Source organism: Plecotus auritus, assembly GCF_963455305.1.
Source record: "Plecotus auritus genome assembly, chromosome: 1".
In the NCBI taxonomy this organism is placed as follows: Eukaryota; Metazoa; Chordata; class Mammalia; order Chiroptera; family Vespertilionidae; genus Plecotus; species Plecotus auritus.
Window position 1 is genome coordinate 73495336 of NC_137770.1, and position 22366 is coordinate 73517701.

The 22366-nt window shown below is 42.2% G+C and overlaps 1 protein-coding gene and 1 pseudogene across 5 annotated transcripts in view; both read right to left on the reverse strand.

Annotated features, from left to right (window-relative positions):
* EIF2AK4 (eukaryotic translation initiation factor 2 alpha kinase 4) overlaps positions 1-22366 on the reverse strand; it is a 105526-nt gene that overhangs the window by 23989 nt on the left and 59171 nt on the right. For 3 of the 4 annotated variants that reach the window (XR_013961224.1, XM_080680479.1, XM_080680481.1), the window contains exons 19-29: positions 21046-21147; positions 19744-19797; positions 14589-14825; positions 12655-12730; positions 11901-12022; positions 9500-9549; positions 8415-8583; positions 6764-6880; positions 4804-4869; positions 1520-1690; positions 1000-1134 (exon numbers count right to left, since the gene is read on the reverse strand). Coding sequence is in view for 3 of the 4 variants with exons in the window: in XM_080680479.1 (XP_080536605.1) it covers positions 1000-1134; positions 1520-1690; positions 4804-4869; positions 6764-6880; positions 8415-8583; positions 9500-9549; positions 11901-12022; positions 12655-12730; positions 14589-14825; positions 19744-19797; positions 21046-21147 (1299 nt within the window). In the remaining variant the exon portion in view is untranslated. The remainder of the gene's footprint in view (positions 1-999; positions 1135-1519; positions 1691-4803; positions 4870-6763; positions 6881-8414; positions 8584-9499; positions 9550-11900; positions 12023-12654; positions 12731-14588; positions 14826-19743; positions 19798-21045; positions 21148-22366) is intronic. The other variant, XM_080680480.1, reaches the window with a different exon arrangement.
* LOC308254207 (ATP synthase F(0) complex subunit C2, mitochondrial-like) lies at positions 13558-14000 on the reverse strand (annotated as a pseudogene). Its single transcript has one exon. The product of its transcript is annotated as an ATP synthase F(0) complex subunit C2, mitochondrial-like (transcript).

A 22366-nucleotide genomic window follows, 5' to 3' on the forward strand; every position in this document is an offset into this window, starting at 1 on the left:
GAGTTTCTCAGAGTGACAATCAAAGTAATAAGCATAACACTTTCTGATATGGATCTCAATGTATGTAGAGGAAGTATTTAAGACAATTACATGATAAATGGGGGATGGAATAAAGGGATATAAAGGCAGATAAGGTTTCTGCACTTGGTGGTTATGGGAATCTACACGCGGATAAAATGGCACAGAATTATACACATACAGTAAATCAATGTCCATTTCCTGGTGTTGACATTTTATTAGATTACTAGTAGCCCTGTGCACGAATCCGTGCACCAGTAGTTCTCTGCCGCCCTCCTGTAACTCCCCCTTCTTCCCCCTCACCCCCTCCATAGCTTGCTGCCCTGCCCCCTCCTGTAGCTCTCCACTGCCCACTTGTAGTTCGCTGCCCCACCGTCCTGCAGATCCGTGATCCAGGTCATTATGCAGTCAGTCGTTATGACTCATGGCGTAATGGATAATTAGCATATTCCTTATTATATAGGATGCCAGGTTTAACCATTGGAAGAAATTGGGTAAAACTTAGATAGACTTCTCTGTACTATCTTTGCAACTTCCTGTAAAACTATAATTATTTCAAAATAAAAGTTTAAAAACATTACAAGTGTGGTTCACAAGACATTTCTATTCTAGATAAAAGATATGTTTAGCTTGGTGTGGCTCAGTTGGTTTGAGCATCATTCAGTGCACTGGAAGGTTTTGGGTTGGATCCCTGGTCCGGGTGTGTATGGGAGGCAACCGATTGATGTATCTTTCTCACATCGATGTTTCTCTCTCCCTTCCTCTCTCTCTAAAATAAAACACACACACACACACACACACACACACACACACACACACACACACACCTGTACTCAGAGGTAAATCAACAATGATATACAGGTGTTCCAACTATACTACTGGTTCTATTTTTCTGTAGGTTTGAAAATGTTCAAAATAACAAGTTGAGGAATAAATGAAATTAAGCCAGAACAGATCAACAAATCTGGGGCCAGCCCTCACCAGCAGGTCATATCTGCCACCAGCTGCAAGGATTTCAGAGATAGCCCTTTGCCTCCGTCTGATGAACGCCACAAACTGGAAGATGATCCCGCTGTGCTGCTGCACCTTGTAAACCAAGCCCAAATTGATCAAGACCTGCAAAGCGAAATGCCACACAACCGTATCAAAGGCACTGTTTCCCATCAATAGCATCAGAACAATCTATTTCCATAAACCAAATATTCAGTAAGATCTGGTACAAAGTCTGTTTCACTATAGCCCGCCAAGTAAGAGAAACTGCTGTCTTCTCTGAGGCTAAATGACAATAAGAATTGCTGCACAACAGGAATTGAGATGCTTGCACAGAAATTTTGATTGAAGCCAAAATTATTACTAGATATCAAATGTTGCAAAATGTAGAAAGCAGAGCTCTTCTGGAACAATAAAACACTTACTAGCATTAACACAATAAACCCATTTTCCTCTTGTGCTGTTATTAATGCTACAAATCTGAACCGACAGAATCAAACAATTGCCAAACCTGTAACTTAATGCCAAGTTTCTTCAACAGCCCAACAACCTCCTCTAGATCTTTTAAGCCATACTTCACCAGCTGGGCAATGCCCATTTTCTGTTTTATTAATGAATTTATTGTTGGTGTCAGGTCTTGCAAATCTCCCTTCTGCTCAATAAATTTGTAGAGTCGACATAGCTAGAAAGCAAAGAGGCACAGTTAGCTTGCAGTCAGTCCACAGCAGGGAAGACTTACTTTGCACTGGGTTTCGTACACATAGCTCCCAAGAAGAGGAATTGGTAGTTGAAGGTCATTTTAGCCCTTACCACAATCCCAAATGAGGATTATCCTTTTCCAACAACTCTAAGGCATCTCCATAGAAGTGCTTCAGGCACCTACCTCCTCACAAGTTCATTTTTAAGTCACACGCTTACTCATAGTTAATGCTCACCCCAGCAGAGCAGAGTTTCGCTCTAGCAGAGCTTCCATTATAGTTTCTTTCTTTCTTTTTTTAATTTAAATTCTTTATTGTTTAAAGTATTACGTAAGTCTTCTTTTTCCCCCACTGACCTCTCCCCGGCTGCCCCCACCCCCGCTCCATTGTATTTTCAAGCCAATAGTGTTCCCCTTTCCATCCTCATTCTCATGAATTCTGATTACTTCAGCCATACAAACGGGGGGCTGGGGACAGGAAGGCAAAGTCTGACTTCTTCTAATACCACACCAAAGCAGTCAGAAATCCCCTCTCCTCCCTCTGCCTGACCGACTCCTATTTGTATCTGGGGGTGCAGCTAGATGTCATCTCCTGCAGGCAGCCTCCTGGTCTTTCAGACCCTGATCCCAGCTCCTGGCTCTTGCCACCTGTATACATGGTCCTTCCCAGGAGAGGGTGGGGGCTAGCGATGACCTCTCTGCGGCCGGCACAGTCGCTGGTACAGAGCAAGTGAGGAGGCAATAACTGGGATCATAAGACCAGAGAGAAAACTTCCAGGAGCTAAAGTGGAAATTACTAAGAAGCAAAATTGTAGCTATTTTAAGGCTGTAGGCAAGCAGAACCTGGTTCAACTCTAACTTGGCACCTGGAAACTAAGAGTTGAATGAACAGTCAGCTTAATATAGTTTCACATAATCATAAACTATTTTTTAAAAATAAAAATGTTAAAATCTCTTTACTAAAGATAAAATATTTTAATTTTAAAATGGTCTCATTTAATTTTTTTCTCTTAATAAAGTAACTTCTTCTCAATAATTCTAACATTAAATTTCCCCATTAATAAAACACCAGAAGCACTAGAGTCAACACCCCCAGGGTTGGGTCCACCCCCTATCATCATCTAACGCATGCCACTTTGGACAACTCACAGTATCTCTTTGGGCCTCAGTGCCTCATCTATACTAATAAAAGGGTAATATGATAATTAGATTGGGTTGACTGGACATCTTCTGGACAGTTAGGCGGCGACCAGGCAGGCAGGGGGGCAGTTAGGGAGCAACCAGGCCAGCAGGGGGGCAGTTAGTGGGCGGCCAGGCCAGCAGGGGATCAGTTAAGGGGTGATCAGGCTGGCAAGCAGAGGCAGTTAAGGGTGGTCAGGCGAGCAGTTAGGAACCAGCGGTTCCAGACTGCGAGGGGGATGTCCAACTGCCAATTTAGGCCCCATCCCACAGGGCAGTCGGACATCCCCCGAGTGGTCCCAGATTGGAGAGGGTGCAGGCCGGGCTGAGGGACCCCCCAACCCTGTGCACGAATTTTGTGCACCGGGCCTCTAGTTTGTAAATAAGATAGGGCCAGATATTTGAAACTGTTTTGCAGCATTTCTACTCCTATTTTTAATATGCTTTGAGTTCCATTTTTAAATAATGAGAGTACCAACTGCCTTTATTATACTAATTGTTCCATTTTAAACTAACTGAACACATAACTTTGAATCAATGCTTATCATCATCAAATGACCAGTGAATAGAAATTTAGCAAAAAGAAGCTGACACTTTAGCAACCAATGCAGCTTTCATGTACAAGTGTGAAATAGCTTTGAAATGGGACATTAGTTCAAAGAACCTTTTGGGCTTAAACCTTTGGGTAGGGAATTACTGAATCGGGCAGTAGGTTGAGCAGATTCTTTGTGCTATTTATACACTCCACTATTTGTGAACATAGTATGTGCTGTGTGCATGTCTAGGATTTTATGTAAATACCATTTTTTTGTATTAGAATGTTATGTCATTGGATCACTTTGCATATCATCAATATCTCCTCCAAAATTTAACATTTAAAATCTAACCTAGCTGAATTTCTAGAACTCCCAGTGCTATTTATCTGGTCTAGTTTCCCTACCTGCAAACTATAGGGGTGATTTCTTTAAACTGTGGTCTATGTGTGCCCTGTGAAACTGTTTTAAAGAGCTGAGGGTGAATACATGCTGCAGGTGTCCCCTCACGTCTTTCTTCCCCTCCCCGCCATGTCTTTTTAAAGGCCAATCCTAATTAAGAACTGAAAGCAGTCTGTAGACTCCTGGACCCGCTCATTCTCTCCCTTGCTCTGCCTGACCTGAGTACGGTCACATTTTAACCTCTCCCATGTGTGAGTTCTGCTGATCACAGGATCATGTCTGTCCAAGGGCTACAGGGTTCTGGAAAGGTTTTTACAATCTCTCTTCCTATGTAAATATTCAGAAAAATGTAAGAAATCCCTGTTGTCTTATGCGTTGCAGCAGCTCAGTTAAGTGTGGGTGACTATGCCAAAGATCTGGGCCCAATCTGATGCCGGTAGGGAGAATACAATAAACCTGGTTACCCCGGGAGATGTTCCTCACAGCCAATGGGATCAAATACAAGAATTTAGGAGCAGGAAATATATCAGGAAAGCAAGAGCCTTAATTTAGTTCTCAGGTGTTAGAAGACCCTGGTGGGGAGGGGTTGTAGGATGGGTGGATGCCCATTAATCTGCAGAGCTCTGTGCCTCATTCTAGTCCCACAGAATCTATTTCAGAAGAGGAGAGCTGGTACTAGGTCTGCTCAGCAGGAGGGCCCACCAGGCACGCCTTCACAAGGGTGTGAAGAGGGTTCTGATGATGGAGAAAGAACAGGATGATTACAGCACATTAAGCCGCAGCATGGAGAGGCTTTTTTTGATCACAGCACTGGTTTCTCTCTTCCCTTAGTCCCATGTTGCCATGGTACCTATTAACACTCGGGGAAAACCGTCTGTGAGGCAGCAGGCAGTGCTGCCGGCTTACTGCAGCAAGAATTTGGTGACATTTTCTGGTCTCACAAATTCACAGAGAGCTGTAATAACCCCATGAGAAGGTACTTACACTATTAGGAGACAAAGACAGATTACAAAATTTAGCTTCCACTTCTCTCCTCGTCAGCTTTTCTGTCTAATGTAGAAGAAAAAGGTAAAATGAGAGGTACCAAATGACCCTGAACAAGGTGCACTTTCCAGGCTAATTCTGTTAAGTACAGTCTTTATTTTGGATAAACTACTCCTAATCATGAAAGATGTATTAATTCTGTAATTTACGAAAGTTTTTTCCCCCAATTCATATAAAACTTACCATTATTTTAAATTGTGAAAAACCCTTACATGAAAGAATTAAAAAGGGGAAAGTTGCACTTGCTGAATGATGAGGCAACTCTGAGGTGGACAGGCCTGACCCAGAGCGTTTCTGTTTGTGGGGGAGGGAGTCAGCTGATCTCTGTCCCCCTAGTGAAAACCACGACTGACAGGCTCCGCATTTCATCCCACGCTGGCAGTTAGGCTGTGGCTGTGGGATATGAACAAGGCTGACCTGAGGCCTCTGCCACACCCCTGGGACCAGTGTCTGACTGACATATTGTATCTGTCACTGCTACACAGCAGCAGCATTTTGGGGGAGGAAAGAACCACTAGAAACCTACAGTAATGTTAGAGGCCTCGAGGTATACCTGCCAGATGAAAGAAAAGTTAGGTAAGTCTTTTGGTGTATAAAAAACAATAAGTCGCCCTAACTGGTTTGGCTCAGTGGATAGAGCGTCAGCCTGTGGACTCAAGGGTCCCAGGTTCGATTCTAGTCCAGGGCATGTACCTTGGTTGCGGGCACATCCCCAGGAGGGGGTGTGCAGGAGGCAGCTGATCGATGTTTCTCTCTCATCGATGTTTCAAACTCTCTATCCCTCTCCCTTCCTCTCTGTAAGAAAATAAATTAAATATATATAGAAAAACAATAAGCCATTTTGGACTTTCACTATTTGTTCTGCCTTAACCAGAGACTGTCTGGTACTGTTAGTTACTGAATCTCCTAGATGCTTCTTATTTATTATAAAAACAATATTTAACAAGAAAAAAATTATAAAAAATAAGCAAGCATTCACCTCCATCCCAGCCTCATAATATCACATGATTTAAAATTTTCAGCCCAGCTGATGTGGCTCAGTGGTTGAGCGTTGACTCATGAACCAAGAGGTCACTGGTTTGATACCTGGTCAGGGCACATGCCTGGGTTTCGGTCTCGATCCCTGGTAGGGGTGTGCAGGAGGCAGTCGATTGGTGTTTCTATCTCTCTATCCCTCTCCCCTCCCCTCTCTTTAAAATCAATAAAAATATATTTAAAGAAAATAAAATTTTCAGTGTTTTCCCTCTGGGCTCTACTATAATGTGGCTAATTATGAAGAGGAACTGGAGGTGCCCCTGCCCTGGTCCTACAGGAAAGAGGTGGTAAATGAGGCTCCAACAGAGATTTAAACCACTCTTCCCAATTCAACCAATCCAAATCTATAAATGACTTTGCTGGTAAGCACAGGTAGGCTGGAAGAATTAAGGGCAGGGAATAAGTCTTTTATCCTCAGTATTAATACTCCCTTCTCTTGGCCTCTGTAAATTAAGTATAATAACAGCACTTGTGAGGATGGAGTGAGTTAACCCACATAAGAAGATTAGACTAATGCTTGCCACATGGGTAGGTGCTCAATAAAGGTCATTATTAGCAAGTATCAGGACTGATTTTTTGCCTCCAGAAGTAGGTTAGTGAAGAACTTTATTGTCTTACAAATGAAATAAGACAATTTGGTCTTTATAAAATCAGAAGTTACCCTTAAAAAACCCCACACACACCCTGGAAGTCACTAGTCCAGAATAAAAGCTCAACTTGTTAATTGTTGATAATAATCAGGGAATTGGTTCTTTTACCTTACAGCAATGAGGGAAGGAGATACAACTCCAAATTCAATGTTATGGCTACATCACTAAGAAAATGCTCATGAACTATTATCAAGTGAAAGTAAATAAATCCTTACCACGGCATCATAGAGAATAATGTAGACTTGACTGAGTTTATCTTCTGGGATCCCACAGTGTAAGAGTATTGCTTTCAATAACATGGTATGGTTCAAGTAAATACTGTAATTTCTTTCCTAGGAAACCCCCCCCAAAAAAGAGACTATTTTAATTATAAAAGCAATGTAGGTACATGACCAAACCTAAGATCTCACTGCCAATTTACGATCCTAACACATGAAACGACTGAGCGTGAAAGACTGAATTTTAGCATATTACTTTCTAGCTTATTTTTTCATATACATTTTTTTCATTTGTTGTAGTCAAACCGTATAATACCATTCAACGCTTTATTACACACATCAAAGTAATTTGGCCTTCAGCTATGTTAAAAAGCCTGAGCAAATTCACAGATTTCAAGAGGGAAAAGGTCTGGTTCAATAGTAACTGACTTTATAAGCACAGGCTAGGGCAGTGTTCAGCAAACTGTGGCTCGCGAGCCACATGCGGCTCGTGAGCCGCGGTTTGCCGCTCTGTTGACTAATGAGTTTGCCGACCACTGAGATAGGGGCTTAATCACAAGGAACAACAACAGCCTGTAATTATTGGAATTGAGAGTCTAGGTCAGTGGTTGGCAAACTCATTAGTCAACAGAGCGGCAAACCGCAGCTTGCGAGCCATATGTGGCTCGTGAGCCGCAGTTTGCCGACCACTGGGCTAGGGAAATAGCTATCCTTACTTTTGTCAATTAATGAGCGTTCTGAGTTGCGAGCTATGTCCTGAGCTCGATGCAGCGGGGCATGCAGAAAAGTGGACACACAGGTTCTGCCCCAAAAGAGCACACACTCTGGGCGAGTTCTGCCTTTGGGAGCATGAGGGTGAGGGTGCTTTACCCTTCCCCTCAAATTCCCCCCTAGGCATGCTACTTTGTCTTTCTGTTAAACTGGCTCACTTCTACTACCTCTGTAACTTTCTAAATAAACTTTCTCTTATAGTTTGGAAAAAAAAAAGGAGTACACACTCTGACTGAACAACTAACAACCAACACAACTCAAGGAAGCAGGTGATGTCTTGTGTCAAGTGAGAGTTGAAAAGGAAAGGGGGCCAGTCCATCAATGGGGGAGCAGTCAGGCTTCCTGGGGAAAATGGGCCAACCCCATGGCTGGGTAGAGAGGTCTTTCAAGAGAAGGAACTGCGATGGGAGTGAACAGCGCAGGTCCATGGAATCGGGAGGGAAGGCCTGAGAGCCAAATCTTGGGCTAAGAGCAGTGGCTAGGGAGCATGCAAACATGAGAAAAAGTAAAGTTGGGGAGTTGAGAGCTCAGGTATAGGAGGGACCCACCAAGGGCTCTGAAGAGGCTATGAACCTGCTAAAAAAAGCATCCTAGGAATCAGCCTAATTTCTTCCATTTTGGAAGAATAGGCAGAAAAACAACACCCTTCCCTCAAAACAAAACAAACAGATTAAAAACAAAGGCTGCTCCTTTCAAGGCTGAGGTAAGAGCCATAGGTAAAACTCAAAAGCAACATCATCTAACTCTTGTGTCACTTTAGTGACAGTGATTCACTGTCAGCACAGCTGGGGTGCAGCTCTGCACGCGGTGCCCCACCCCAAGCCTGATGAAGGACTCGGTGGGGGAACCTCAGAATGTTAAGAATGCGGAAAGGAACCTGAAGGGCTGGGAACTCTTGGATGATTTCGTAGATAGTGTAGATGACTTCAGCAGTGGGCAGAGAGCTGTTGGTGGTGGAGGTGATGATATCAAACGCACATTCCAGAAGTTCTTTGGGATGAAATCGGTCTAATCTGCGAGGTCTGAACACACGTTCTATGCAGTACCTGGAGAGAGAAACCTGATTTCTAAGGCCATTGCTTACTGGAATCAAATACGCTTAAGACGTTTTTGAACAAGATAAAAGTAACAGCTACGAAAAAATTAATCTGGTATGACAAAGAAAGCCTAAAGACAGATTTTCCCAGAACAGTCCTGCCTTATGGCCTAGGTTCCAATTCCCAGTTTTCATTAAATGTCTGAAATAGAGATGACATTACACACAAAAGTAACTTTACCTTAAGTGCTTGCTTTCCACACAGTGATACCCACACCTTAGGACTACGACTATTAATTGTTCACTTGCAGCTGAGAATAAAAGCATGTAAAGAGCTGTGATTTCTTTTGAGGAAAGGAGCCTTAAAGTAGGGTGCCTTGTTGACAACAATACTGTTCCAATTTATGAAGACCTGGGTGTCAGACCCCTGTGGTATCTGAATGTACAAAACTTTTCCCATGCTAAGTGCCCGGAGCTGCTGGTGTTCAGCACTCCTGCTGGTTCACTCCACTTCCCTACACACAGCTTTTGTTCTGTTACCTATGTAGGCAGTTTTCACGCAGGGACCACTGGCCATTTGTCCCTCCAATTAAGTTTTAAAAGGGGCCATCAAGAACAGCCAGATGTTATTTTTCCAAGCAACTACCCATGAAAATAATTAGTCATGTTGCTTGGGGAATATTCAGCAGTCACAGAAACAGGCTGCAGGAGCTTCAGTACTCACCCAACTGTCACCTTCCTCCTAAAGAGGAGGCTGACTGTCCTCATCACTTTATAGAAAGGGCTACTGTGCCTGGGTTTTTGACCATATTCCAAACTCAATACTTTAAACCCCAAATTCTTTGCTGTATAAGGATCACAGAAGATAAAACATTCTTCCTGGGTTTTTCCCCACATCCACCAATGAAATCCTCATTGTTTCTTACCGTTTAAAATTCAATATATTATTTCTTGCCACGTATCTTGCAAAAGGAACCTGAGAAATAAAGTTTCAAAGGTCAATGTCAAGATGTGTCAACTAGCACACGCCTTTTAGTTTTTAAGTAACAGCTTTATTGAGATGTAACTCGTATACCATAGAGTTCAACCCTTTTAAAGTGTACAATTCTGTGGTCATTAGTACATTCACAAAGTTGTGCACTGCTTGTCATTCAAGTTCCTTGAAATGTTCCTGACTGTGTCAGTCAGCAGCAGACCCATAATAACTTTGGTGAGCCTTATTCATTGTGGTATTTTTTAGGTTTTTAAGTTTGAGAAAAATTCACTTTTAGTTAAATATACTCTGCCAAATTTTATTATGCCAAGTTAAAATCAGTGCAAGTTATTTGTGAAAAATTTTAAGTGTCATTTATGATAATGCAATCAACATGGACATTATCTCTTGTGATGAATTTCTTGATTTTCCTACCGATCTTTTAGGAGAAATGCTTAATAACTACCCACTAATAATCATCAAAACTTGTAAAACCATTTTCAGATTGTCCCAAGAGATCTGAGAGCATCGTTAACCAATGGGTTAAATTCTAAAGGGTAATTACTTTTTATCTTGTGTAATTGACTATCAGCTCACAGAAAAGGAACTATGTTTAAAAATGTATATTTTAGTCTCCTAACATCTAGAGAAGAAGCAGCCAGTTTTAAGTATCACTGTGTAAATGTTTGTACTCCTGCCCTTCCTTTAACAGAGCCCAAATGTCTGATATGCTATTGATTCACTTCTCACTCAAAATAATTCCAAATCACTTTACTTACTATATAAGAAAAACAAGCCAAGAATATGGAAGAATTTTTTCTTAAACCAGAAAAGCAAAACATGTTATTGCAATAAGCTGCACAACAAAGGTATGAAAAAGGAAATGCCTTGATTCCACACCCTCCCCAGAAATATACAGTCAAAGGTTCAGTGTATTTCTTGACACTTCACTCTATGGCGATACACACAAGTTGGTGTTTGTGGCCATTCACATGCATGTGAGGGCATGTTTATACCACACACATACCAGATGATGCAAACATATAGTGCACCTTATGCACACACTCGGTTGTTGTTTTTTAAGTTTCTCTCTTTCTTTATAATAAAAATGGGGTCATATTAGAGTTCCTTTGAAACATACTTTTCCCCTACCTAACACTACCCTATGGACATTTCTACAGATCAAATATAGATATGGGTATACCTAAATACAAATACACGTATTTTTATCTTATACCTCTTTAATATTCCATAGTAAATTATTCAACCATTTTCCTATAGATACACATGCAGTTTTCAGATTTTGACCACCATAATAATATAGCAATAAACATCATTTTAATATTCATACACCAATGTATTTGTATTTTTCTTTAAATCAATTCCTCAAAGTGGAGTTCCTGGTTCACAGGGTATAGTTTGTGTATCAAAAACATTTTTTTTATTTTAGTAAATACTTTCAGATTACTTTTCTAAAGGTTTAGTGATTTACATTCCCATCAGCAACATATGAAAGTACCTATTTTCCTACACCCTTGTCATCTCTGGGTATTAACTGAAATATTTTTGCCAGTCTGATGGGTGAAGTGGAGATACCTTTGCTTGATAGCTCCTCATTATTAGTGAGGCTGTACACTCAGAAGTTTATCAGCCCTGTGCATTTCTTGTGAGAATTTCCTGGTTATACCTTCTGCTCATTCCTCTACTTATAAGTGCTTTCTGTACATTAGGAGTATTAAACTCGTGTCTGTCTTATGCACGGACAGTGCTACAGATGGGCTTGTCAGCAGCCAACCCTGTGAGTGAACAACTGGTAAGAGTGTTGCTGTCAGAGGGAACCCTGGGGACCGGAAGCATGAGCAGATTTCAGCACACCTCATTAGCAGACACTGATGTTATAAGAATTTAGTTGTTCTAGACATTAACATGTTAGAAAGTTAGCAAAGATCTGCCCAGGAAGTAGAGAAAAAACTCCACGTATTTGTCTCAGCGGGCCTGGTTAATGCGCTATGGTCATTCGGCAGAGCTCAACCACGAGGAGCAGACATGACACCTGCAATGCAGGGTTCAGTTTCTAGGGCCAAAAGCACTGACTTGTGCGATTAACAAAGTGGATGTACACAGGGTCAAAGGATTACTGAATTCCAGTAATGCCCTCACCCCAACAACTTCCTTAAACATATGTCTCCTAAGAGTGACATTTAGATTATAAGTTCAGCAAAAAAAACAAAACAAAACCAAAGACAAAAACACCCCAAAACAAAAAGATTGGTGGGAATAATCCTTTAACAGACATGCCACGCCCACGACCAGACATGGCACCTGAACTGCCAGCAGAGTGTACCCAGCCTCACCCTCAGGTCGAAAGGAAGCATCACCAGCATCCCGCTGTGGTCCATGAATAAGGCGGCTTCGTTGTGCTCGTATATTTGCCTATTTCGGGGAAGCAGTAGTGGGGTACACAACTGGACAGCTCCTAAACCAAATTAGAAAAAAATAATAATTTTTCTGAGGAGGCAAGTTAAAATGAACACAAACCTGACAGTGGGGTCCCCTGCTATGGGGACCGTGGAAATCATCATCAGTCTATGGCCAATTCTCAATGGAAAGCTCACCTAAGGTTAACTTTGACAATCTAGTCATTTCTGACTCCGTAAACCAGCTGTACTTTAGTAGCAAGGTTGTAATATTAAAATCTGTTTCTCCTTAACAAGCTGGATTGTACAAATAAGCTTAAATTTCATATGATGTCAGTTGCTTGTAATTTAATTTAAAAGTAAAATATAATTGCACCCAAACCCATTAACAATACTTTTTTTCTTTTAAATATATTTTTGTTGATTTCAGAGAGGAAGGGAGAGGGAGAGAGAAATAGAAACATCAATGATGAGAGAGAATCATTGATTGGCTGCCTCCTGCACGCCCCCCACTGGGGATGGATCCCACAACCCAGGCATGTGCCCTTGACCAGAATCGAACCTGGGACCCTTCAGTCCTCAGGCCAATGCTCTACCCACTTAGCAAAACCAGCTAGGGCAACAGTACTTTTTAGTGATGAAAACAACAACATCTCTTAAGAAAGCATATGATTTTTTCAAAAGTACATACCGTGTCTTTTAAAGATGCGGATGATGGTCTCACACACATGCTGCTGCATCTTGGCTATACGGATCGAAAAGTTGCCCTAAAAATAGGATCAATTAAAATGTTATCAAAGGTTAATCAAAAGGATCACCTAAAACATTAACCTGTGGTTTTCATTACATTGCTTGTTCTGAGGATCACTGAAGAGATTTCAACATGTTAGTCCCTTTCTGAACATATTCAGGTTAGAGAAAGCGCAAGTCTTACAGCACGTCCTGCTTGCAGAGGGCCAGCTAGGTTCAGAGTCCAAACTCTTAACCAGGGTGGTATTTGCCCTTCAGAGAGAGAGCTAGTCAAATACACACATTCCCCCTAAGGACTCCCAGCGCCACCATGGAGCAAGCAACCCCTAACAGCATCAGGCCCTCTCCCACAAGCTAAGGGATTCAAAGTGGGCCCATGAAAGCCAAATGGCATTAGATATTTTGTAAAGAACTTTCCTTTTCACTTGTTTCTTATTAGGAAAGTAGTACTATGTCACTAGAGAAAATTTAAAAACAACAGATAGGCAAAAAGACAACTGTCACCCATAATTCTGTATCTTTCTAATATTGCCAGCCAGCAAAATCTGTTTGATCCCTAACATTTATATTGATCTACCACAAACCTTCTCACTTCCTCTATTACTCTTTTAAAATTATATCATATTTTAAACATACAGACAATATAACAAAAATCTGTTATTCACTTACTCAACTTTATCAAATTCCAATATTTTGCTATATTGCTTCAGATAATGTTTTTCTTATTATTTCAGTATTTATTTGTCTTCCTTCTGTCAAAACCTGAGCCAACCACTTTCCCCAGGCTACCTGGGGAGGTAAAGGAAAAGAAACACATAGGGCAGACAAGACACGAGAGAAAGAACTATGGGAGGTGGAGACAGCTCCTTCCCATGGCAAAGAGGATGAGAAAGGCCACCATCAGGCAGAAGAGCCCCATGGCCTCTGAGAGGGCAAAGCCCAGATGGCGTAGGAGAAGAGCTGTTGCTTCAGAGAAGGGTTCCTGGCATAACCAACGATGAGGCTCCCAAACACAGTCCCAATTCCAGCCACAGAGCCGGCCACCCCTACTGTGGCAGCCCCAGCCCCAATGAACTTGGCTGCTGTGTCGATGTCCCTTGAAATGACACTGGTTTGGAAGCTGCGACCAGAAATAAGTGAGGTCAGGGGACGTGGGCTGCCAAGCTGCTGAGGCTCTCATCTGCAGTGTCTCTGGTCATTTCAGCACCACTGCAGACAGTGATCGGCTCAGCAGAGATGTGCTCCTGACCAAGGAGGGGTGCAGACAAACATGGTGCAGGCATACATTTTCAGGGGATGAGGGGAGCTGCTCCCAGTGCAGAGAAGACAGAGAGGGGCGGGGGGTAAATTTTTTTTACCCTGTTTTTTTAAAGAAAACACTGACAGCTCTCAAAACTGGCTATCCTTTAGAAATCAGCTGGGAGCTTTTAAATAGATTCTTTAATTAACCCAACCAAGATCACACCTGGAGATACCTGGTTAAGAGTTTGGACTCTGAACCTAGCTGGCCCTCTGCAAGCAGGACGTGCTGTAAGACTTGCGCTTTCTCTAACCTGAATATGTTCCAGGATCTCTACAGCAGCGGTTCTCAATCTGTGGGTCGCAACCCACAGGTTGAGAACCACTAGCAGGGTTGCCTAAGACCATTGGAAAACACAGATATTTACATTACGATTCATAACAGTAGCAAAATTACAGTTATGAAGTAGCAACGAAAATAATTTTATGGTTGGGGGTTGCCACAACATGAGGAACTGTATTAAAGGGTCGCGGCATTAGAAGGGTTGAGAACCACTGCCTTAAAGGAATCCATGAAAAATTAGAAACTGACTTGATCCTTCTGTGAACCAGGTACAGCTCTCTACCGAAGCCCACCTTCAGTATGTCGCTGTCATAGGTGTAGTCGATGGCAGGGGGGATGCGCTGGGAGAAGATCTGGGCCATCATGGTGCGATAGGCCTTCCCATCCACGTTGGCCAGGGTGTGGTGCAGCACCTCGTGCAGCTCCGACTCCTCCATCTGCGGTGGGGGCAGCAGCTCACTCTTGAGCAGTTCTGTGGCTGTGGGCCGCTTTGCTGGATCGTGGTTCAACAGCCAGGAGATGACAGATTTCTATAACAAAACCCAGGCATTCCAGTGAGGAGAAGCAACAGATGATGCTCAGGAATTCTCCTGACAAGCCGGTGGTTGCTTCCAGTCAAAGACAAGATACCATACTTCTTGCACTGAGTGGGTGCATTTTCATTTCTGAAGGTTTCTGAATTCGTCATTTTCCTCCCTGTACTTCAATAGGCCCACAGTGCTGTGCAACAATGTAACAGAGGCCCTTTTTATATTTTATTGACATAAATGACCCAAAAAATCCTCAACAACTACCTAGAAGCAGAACTCGGGCCTTCTAAACACACAAAACACTGAATCCAAAAACAAAGTGAGAATATAAAACAAATCCTTTAGATGTCTAATTTCAGTAGAAATATATGCAGTAGCTGCTGGAATCCTTAAAGCAGTGTAAAACATCTTGTTTTCATTTCCTCTTCTCCGTTTATGTTATCTATATTGATACCATTCCCTTGAATTCTCTTGATTTATGTTACTCTATATCTTCTACTATATCAGCTACTACCCATTAAGCAGGTAATATAAACCTTTCTTTTGAGAGTAATAGAAACCTTTGAAACGTTCCTTAATGATTCCTTAATTCTCTTGTTTATAATAAGGATTTATAAGGAGTTAGAAGACTAGCTGACATCAGAAACATCTCAATTTTTAGATGAATATTATTAAGCATTTTCTTTTCTTTAATTCTTTATTGTTGAAAGTATTACATATGTCCCCTTTTCCCCCCATTGTCCTCTCCCTCTCCCAGCCTGCCCCCGCCCCCTAGCACCAGCCTTCACTACCCGCCCCCCCACATAGTCTGTGTCCATTGGTTATGCTTATATGCATACAAGTTCTTTGGTTGATCTCTTACCCCCTCTATGCTCCCCTCCTCCTGCTCTCCCCCCCACCCACAGCAGCATTTTCTAATTATATATCTTTAATATATGCTCCCTCACCACCCAATCCCCAAATTCCTATCCTAGTGTTAGGCTGGAATAGAACGACAGGTAATTGCTTTTCATGTAAAGAAACTGACATGATACAACTTTTATGAAAATGTTGCCAAATTAAAGTGGTAAAAACAGTAGCCTATTCAGCAAAACAGACCCTGATATACTGCTTAATCCTGTGTGGTGAACATTGAGTTACATGCATCTATAAGTATTTTCTATGCTGCCTCCTTTCAGATAAGAAGCAATGGCTGTCTTGTGGGAAGCAGCGGTGGCAGTGGTTTTATCAATTTTTACATAGTCCAAACGCAAATGCTCAGGGGTGCCTAATAAGTACTTGTGATGGAGAACAATTCCATTGTGAGAAATGGTCTGTATAGTTGCTCTCATGTTTATCCTATCTAATAAAGGAGTAATATGCAAATTAACCATCACTCCACTACATCCACAAGCCATGCCCACCAGCCAATCAGGAGCGAGTATGCAAATTAACCCAACCAAGATGGCTGCAGCCATGGAGCAAAGCAGGAGGCTTGGGTTTCCCCGGCAATGGAGGAAGACAAGCTTCCCGCACACCCTGGCAGGCCCAGGCCTCCACTCAAGGCTACAAAGTTTCAATTATAGAAGATAAATAAATCCCAACAAAAATGGCAGCAGCCATGGAGCTGGAGAGAGCAGGAGGCTTGAGTTGCCCCCAGCGATGAAGGAAGCCAAGCTTCTGCAGCCCTGGCCTGCCTTGGCCTCCTTTGCTCAAGGCTACAAAGAAAGTTTCAATTATAGAAGATAAATAAATCCCAACAAAAATGGCGGCAGCCATGGAGCTGGAGAGAGCAGGAGGCTTGAGTTGCCCCCGGCGATGAAGGAAGCCAAGCTTCTGCAGCCCTGGCCTGCCTTGGCCTCCTTCGCTCAAGGCTACAAAGAAAGTTTCAATTATAGAAGATACATAAATCCCAACAAAAATGGCTGTGGCCACAGAGCAAGCAGGAGGCTTGGCCTCCACTCAAGGCTACAAAGTTTCAATTATAGAAGATAAATAAATCCCAGATACCAGGGCCTCCGCTTGGGTCGCCAGGGGACGTGGCCGGCCTGCAAACCACCACAGGCCCCTCGCCAAGGCTACCCCATGCCCCAAGGGAACCCCCACCCTGATCCGGGACACCCTTCAGGACAAACCAGCTGGTCCCCACCCATGCACCAGGCCTCTATCCTATCTAATAAAAGAGTAACATGCAAATTGACCATCACTCCAACACACAAGATGGCTGCCCCATGTGGTAAAAGATGGCTGCCCCCATGTGGACACAAGATGGCCGCCACAAGATGGCCAGCAGGGGAGGGCAGTTGGGAGGGACCAGGCCTGCAAGGGAGGGCAGTTGGGGGCGATAAAGCCTGCAGGGGAGGGCAGTTAGGGGTGACCAGGCCTGCAGGGGAGGGCAGTTAGTGGTGACCAGGCCTGCAGGGGAGGAAAGTTGGGGGCGACTGGGCCTACAGGGAAGGGCAGTTGGGGGCAATCAAGCCTGCAGGGAAAGACAGTTAGGAGGGACCCAGGCCTGCAGGGGAGAGCAGTTGGGGGGACCAGGCCAGCAGGGGAGGGCAGTTAGGGGTGACCAGGCTTGCAGGGGAGGGCAGTTAGGGGTGACCAGGCCTGCAGGGGAGGGCAGTTAGGGGTGACCAGGCCTGCAGGGGAGGGCAGTTAGGGGTGACCAGGCCTGCAGGGGAGGGCAGTTAGGGGCAAACAGGCTGGCAAGGGAGCAGTTAGGCATCAATCAGGCTGGCAGGGGAGTGATTAGGGGGTGATCAGGCTGGCAGGCAGAAGCGGTTAGGGGCAATCAGGAAGGCAGGAGGCGAGCAGTTGGGAGCCAGCAGTCCTGGATTGTGAGAGGGATGTCCACTGGGATCGGGCCTAAACGGGCAGTCGCACATCCCTCGAGGGGTCCCAGATTGGAGAGGGTGCAGGCTGGGCTGAGGGACACACACCCCCCGTGCACAAATTTCGTGCACTGGGCCTCTAGTAGTTTAATAAAGTTCCTGAGCCACCACAGCTGCCAACATTCATGTGGAAATACTGAATAAGACTGACCTTGTTATAGGGAACATTTTATTAATGTTCAGTGAAATGAACATTTTCTTATGACATCTGGAAACACAGAAATGACTCAGCTAAAAAAAATAATAACTAAAAAAAGAAGAAGAAACACAACTCAATGTTCTTTCTAATGGTTTTTACTAATTCAATAGATGAGGCAGAACAGGTCCCTCTAGCCACTAGATAAGCACTACAGCATTACAGGATATTTAAGGGTATTTAATCCCTTTATTTTGCAGGTGAGGAAATTGAAAGTCTAGAAAAGTGAATTGTCTACTCAGCTACATAATTAATATGCAAGAAATTAGCCTGGCTGGTATAGATCAGTGGTTGAGAGTCAACCCAGGAACCAAGATGTCATCAGTTTGATTCCCAGTCAGGGCACGTGCCTGGATTGTGGGCTCAATCTCCAGTAGGGCATGAGCAGGAGGCAGCAATCAATGATGTTCCTCTCTCTCATCGATGTTTCTATCTCGCTATCCCTCTCCCTTCTTCTAAAAATCAATAAAAACATATGTAAAATAATAGCAAATTAATGCCATGTTCTAGGTAGGTTTCTCTAAACATTAATACAGTCATACACTGCTTAAAGACAGGGATATGTTCTGAGAAATGAGTCCTTAGGCAATTCCATTATTGTAAGAACATCACAGTACACAAACCTTGGTGGGATAGCTCACTACTATAATTGTGTGCTATACTTTTATAGAACTGGCAGCACAGTTTATTTGTTTACACCCACACCATCACTAACGTGTGAGTAATGAAAGTCTTATGCTACAACATTAAGATGGATATGATAATATTAGGCGACAGGAATTTTTCAGCTCCATTATAATCTTAACTAATAGCCCTGTGCATGAATGTGTGCGCCAGTAGCTCTCTGCGGGGCCTGGCCGCTCCACGCCCGCTGCCCAGAGGCTCTCCGCGGCCCAGAGGCCCATCTGAGGCTGGGCGCAGAATGCTTGCCTCATCGCTGCGGCGACAAAGCAAGCATTCTGCCAGGCCACTCATGCTTCTCAGTGGCCACCCACCCCGGGACTGGGGGACTCCGGCGGGGCTGAGAGGACTGGGTGCTACCATCTTGTAGCTATGAGCGCCACCATATTTGTGACAGAGTGATGGTTAATTTGCATATTACCCTTTTATTAGATAGGATAGGATTGCTGTTGTATGTGAAGCATGACTGTTATGTGATGCAGGACTGTTATTTAAATAAGGAATTTTATCATAATTATAATTGTTAAGAAAGGTCAGTTTAAGAAATAAACGTCCATATGACAAGAGTATTAATCACAAACGTTTCACCAAGACAAACAACCAACTAAGAAGTGCACACCAGAAGCACAATACATAAATTCCCTAATAATTATTCTTTTAGACTAGCTGGGTGCCAATATTAACCTATGACAAGCCACATACACACACATTCAGATATTTATAGCATGGAGGAGAAATTATTTTGCTCTAAAATACTGTAACTTCAGACTGTCTGGTCTTCCCCTTCACAATCTGAACTACTTGAACCACAAAACAGAACAAAATGGTAGTTTTAAATTATTTTTCTTTTCTTAAAGTCCTAAGCTTTCTCTAAAACAATGAACTGTAAAAGCATTCTCTTTTTTTTGGAAGGCAAGGTTCCAAATAGCACTTCAAAAGCACAATGAACCACACAAAAGAACTCTGTAGTTTGTTAATTTTCTGTGCCAATCCTTGGCATTTTTATGGTGTATTTCAAGATTAGTGACGTTTTAAGTGCTTTATCTTTTGATTTTCCCTCTATGTTGTTCCCGGGACACGAGAATGAGTGGCAGAAGATTACTAATTGAAAAAGAAAAATAGTAATTAAAACCCAAGAGTGAAGATGGCGTTTAAAGCATCAGAAAATTACCTGCTTTGTATGCTCTCCATCATCGAAGTCTTCTGGAAACTTAGGTGAAGTGGGCTAAAAGAATATCATATTCAAATCAGCAAGTGCTTGGCAGACTGCCACAGTGAAAGCATTTATTCACTAGAGGTAAGAAAAGCAAATACAGAAATGAAAATCTGCCAATAAGGGAAGATGGAGGTGGCACCTTCTTGAAACCCAGTGCTATTCTTCCAAGTACATACATATAGATACAAACGTTACCCAAATGACAGCCCCTAGATGATAGGAAGCACCTTAGGGGAGGACAAGCTATTTAAAATCTAATGGTTTCAGAAAACAAGAAAGTAGCTTTATTAAACACACAGATGAAAAAAGGCAAAAACACCAAACCATCAACACAAAGAGAAAAACATTAACTGAATCCTCTACTTCCCCCAAAGTTCTCACCTTTCTGGTAAATAAGACCCAATTATAACATTAACTTGACAGTTTAGGTATTCTTGAAATGAGGTAAATTTTGACTAAAGAAAGGCACTTCATCAAAGACAATTCTCAAGTCACGGGAAGGGCACAGTAATCACTTTATTTATTCCTTTACTTTATGAACATAGCTGCCCACGCTGTACTGGCAGTAAAATAATTCAAGTGTTTTCCAAAGCACTGGCTCAGCTCAGGAAGGAAGAGGAAGAATCTCAATATCTCTTGCTCATGAATATGTAAATCTAAATCACTCTCACCCAAACCTTACTCTCCACTTTCATCTTAATGCCTTTTCTAATTCGAGTCATTGACCTCCACACTGTTAACATTAGCCCCTTTTTAATCTGGATAATAACAGAGGCAAGGATTAATCCTAAGAACACAAATGGAAATTTCATTGAGGAAAAAAATTCAAATGGCTCACATTTTGGTCATGGGAGTTTTCTTTAGGCACCAGCTGGAACCTTTAATTTTTAAAAGTTAATTTCCATTAACCTTATAACCTATTCTCACTGCTGGAACTGTATTGATATTATGCAAAACTTCTTGGATTTTTCCTTTGTTTTAAAATTAAGAGTAAACCTCTCAGGACCATTTTTAAAAAGTAACTATAACTTAGCAATTTCTCCAAGTAAAATTTCTAAAAATAAACAAAACTGGGGAGTTTTTCATCATAGGAGGTATGCAAGAGATAGATTTTCACTTATTAGGAATTCAGAAAATTATAGCAGGATCACTTTTTCTATATTATAAGTACCAGAAAAACCCTCTGCACTGAATTCTGCTGTCCATGCTAAGATCCAGGTTACTGGAAACTGATGCACTGAAACATCTGATACATACATCTCTGAGTTGGTTGAGAACAAAGATCCTTTCTGAGGCCGTGACCATGGGGTAATAGGACATCTCGAAGAAGATGATTCCCAGGCTGAAGAGATCCACTTTCTAAGGAGGAAAAATAATTATATTTAGAGAGTCATGATAGGAAATGTTACCAGGGAATTACGAGCACTGTTAACTGGAATTAAAGGTTGCATAAGTGAAAAACAAGCCAATTAAATAAAAAAATTAATTTCTTCTAAAGAATAGGTATAAGGTATAGATGAGATTAAATATTTGGCATGACTTTTCAACATTTCCCTTGAAATTTAATTTTGACTGGTTTAGCTATATACAGAGACATCGATAACCACTGGCCAACCATTGAGAATAATTACTAAAAAGCAAAGATAACTGAGATTTGTCTCAAGAATTTGCCTTGCATCTTTACTAATCTCAAAAGTGAAACACGGGCCAAAATCTGCAGTTAACAACAAAGATCAGCTATTGATTGCAAAGCCATACCAACGAGGCAGAGAAATTGCACAACAGAAAGGTACTGAGACAAATCCTAACGAAATATAGAAGTGCAAGCAAAGAAGAAAAAGGTGAAGTCAGTGCAGAGTGCCTGAGAGGGAGCTGCCGGGGGAGCCAGAGGGCGTGTGCCACAGGCAGCCAGCACTGCCCAGCCGGCTGAGGGAGCCTGCTCACGGTCACTGCACAGGCACGGAAGCCACTTTCAAGAAAAACTCCTGAATGAATTTGGAGTCAAGGATTAGTAGGAGAGTCTCTCCAATTATTACCAGTGACCTCTGAAGTTTTAAAAACAAACATTCATTGTGGCATTTCCTACACTTGTTGGCTGTAGAAAATGCGGAATATTCAGAAAAGCACTAAGATCAAAATCTTGCGCTCACAATGTCACCACAGTTACTACTGATGTCTAAGACATGCCTACTTTGTGCTTTTTAGATGTACGCATGTACACACTATGACACTAGAGCCATGCTATTCTTTTAACTTTTATTCCCTTAATTTAGTGAGAGTATCTTTAAATACTATATCATTTTTCTAAAACAAGCTTCTAAAATATGACCTTAATGACATACAGTATTCAATTACGTGGAAGTCCCATAGTTTATTTAACGAGTTCCCTATTTTTAAACACGCTTGTCATTTTTCACTGTTATAAATAATACTATGGAGAATTCCCTTTACACTAATCTTTTTGGAATGTCCATGGTTGTTGCTTTTTGGTACATTTCAAAAGGTGGAACTTCTGGGCCAAAGAGTAGAATGCTTTTAAGGATTTAATCACACTATTCTACATTGCATTCGGAAAGGT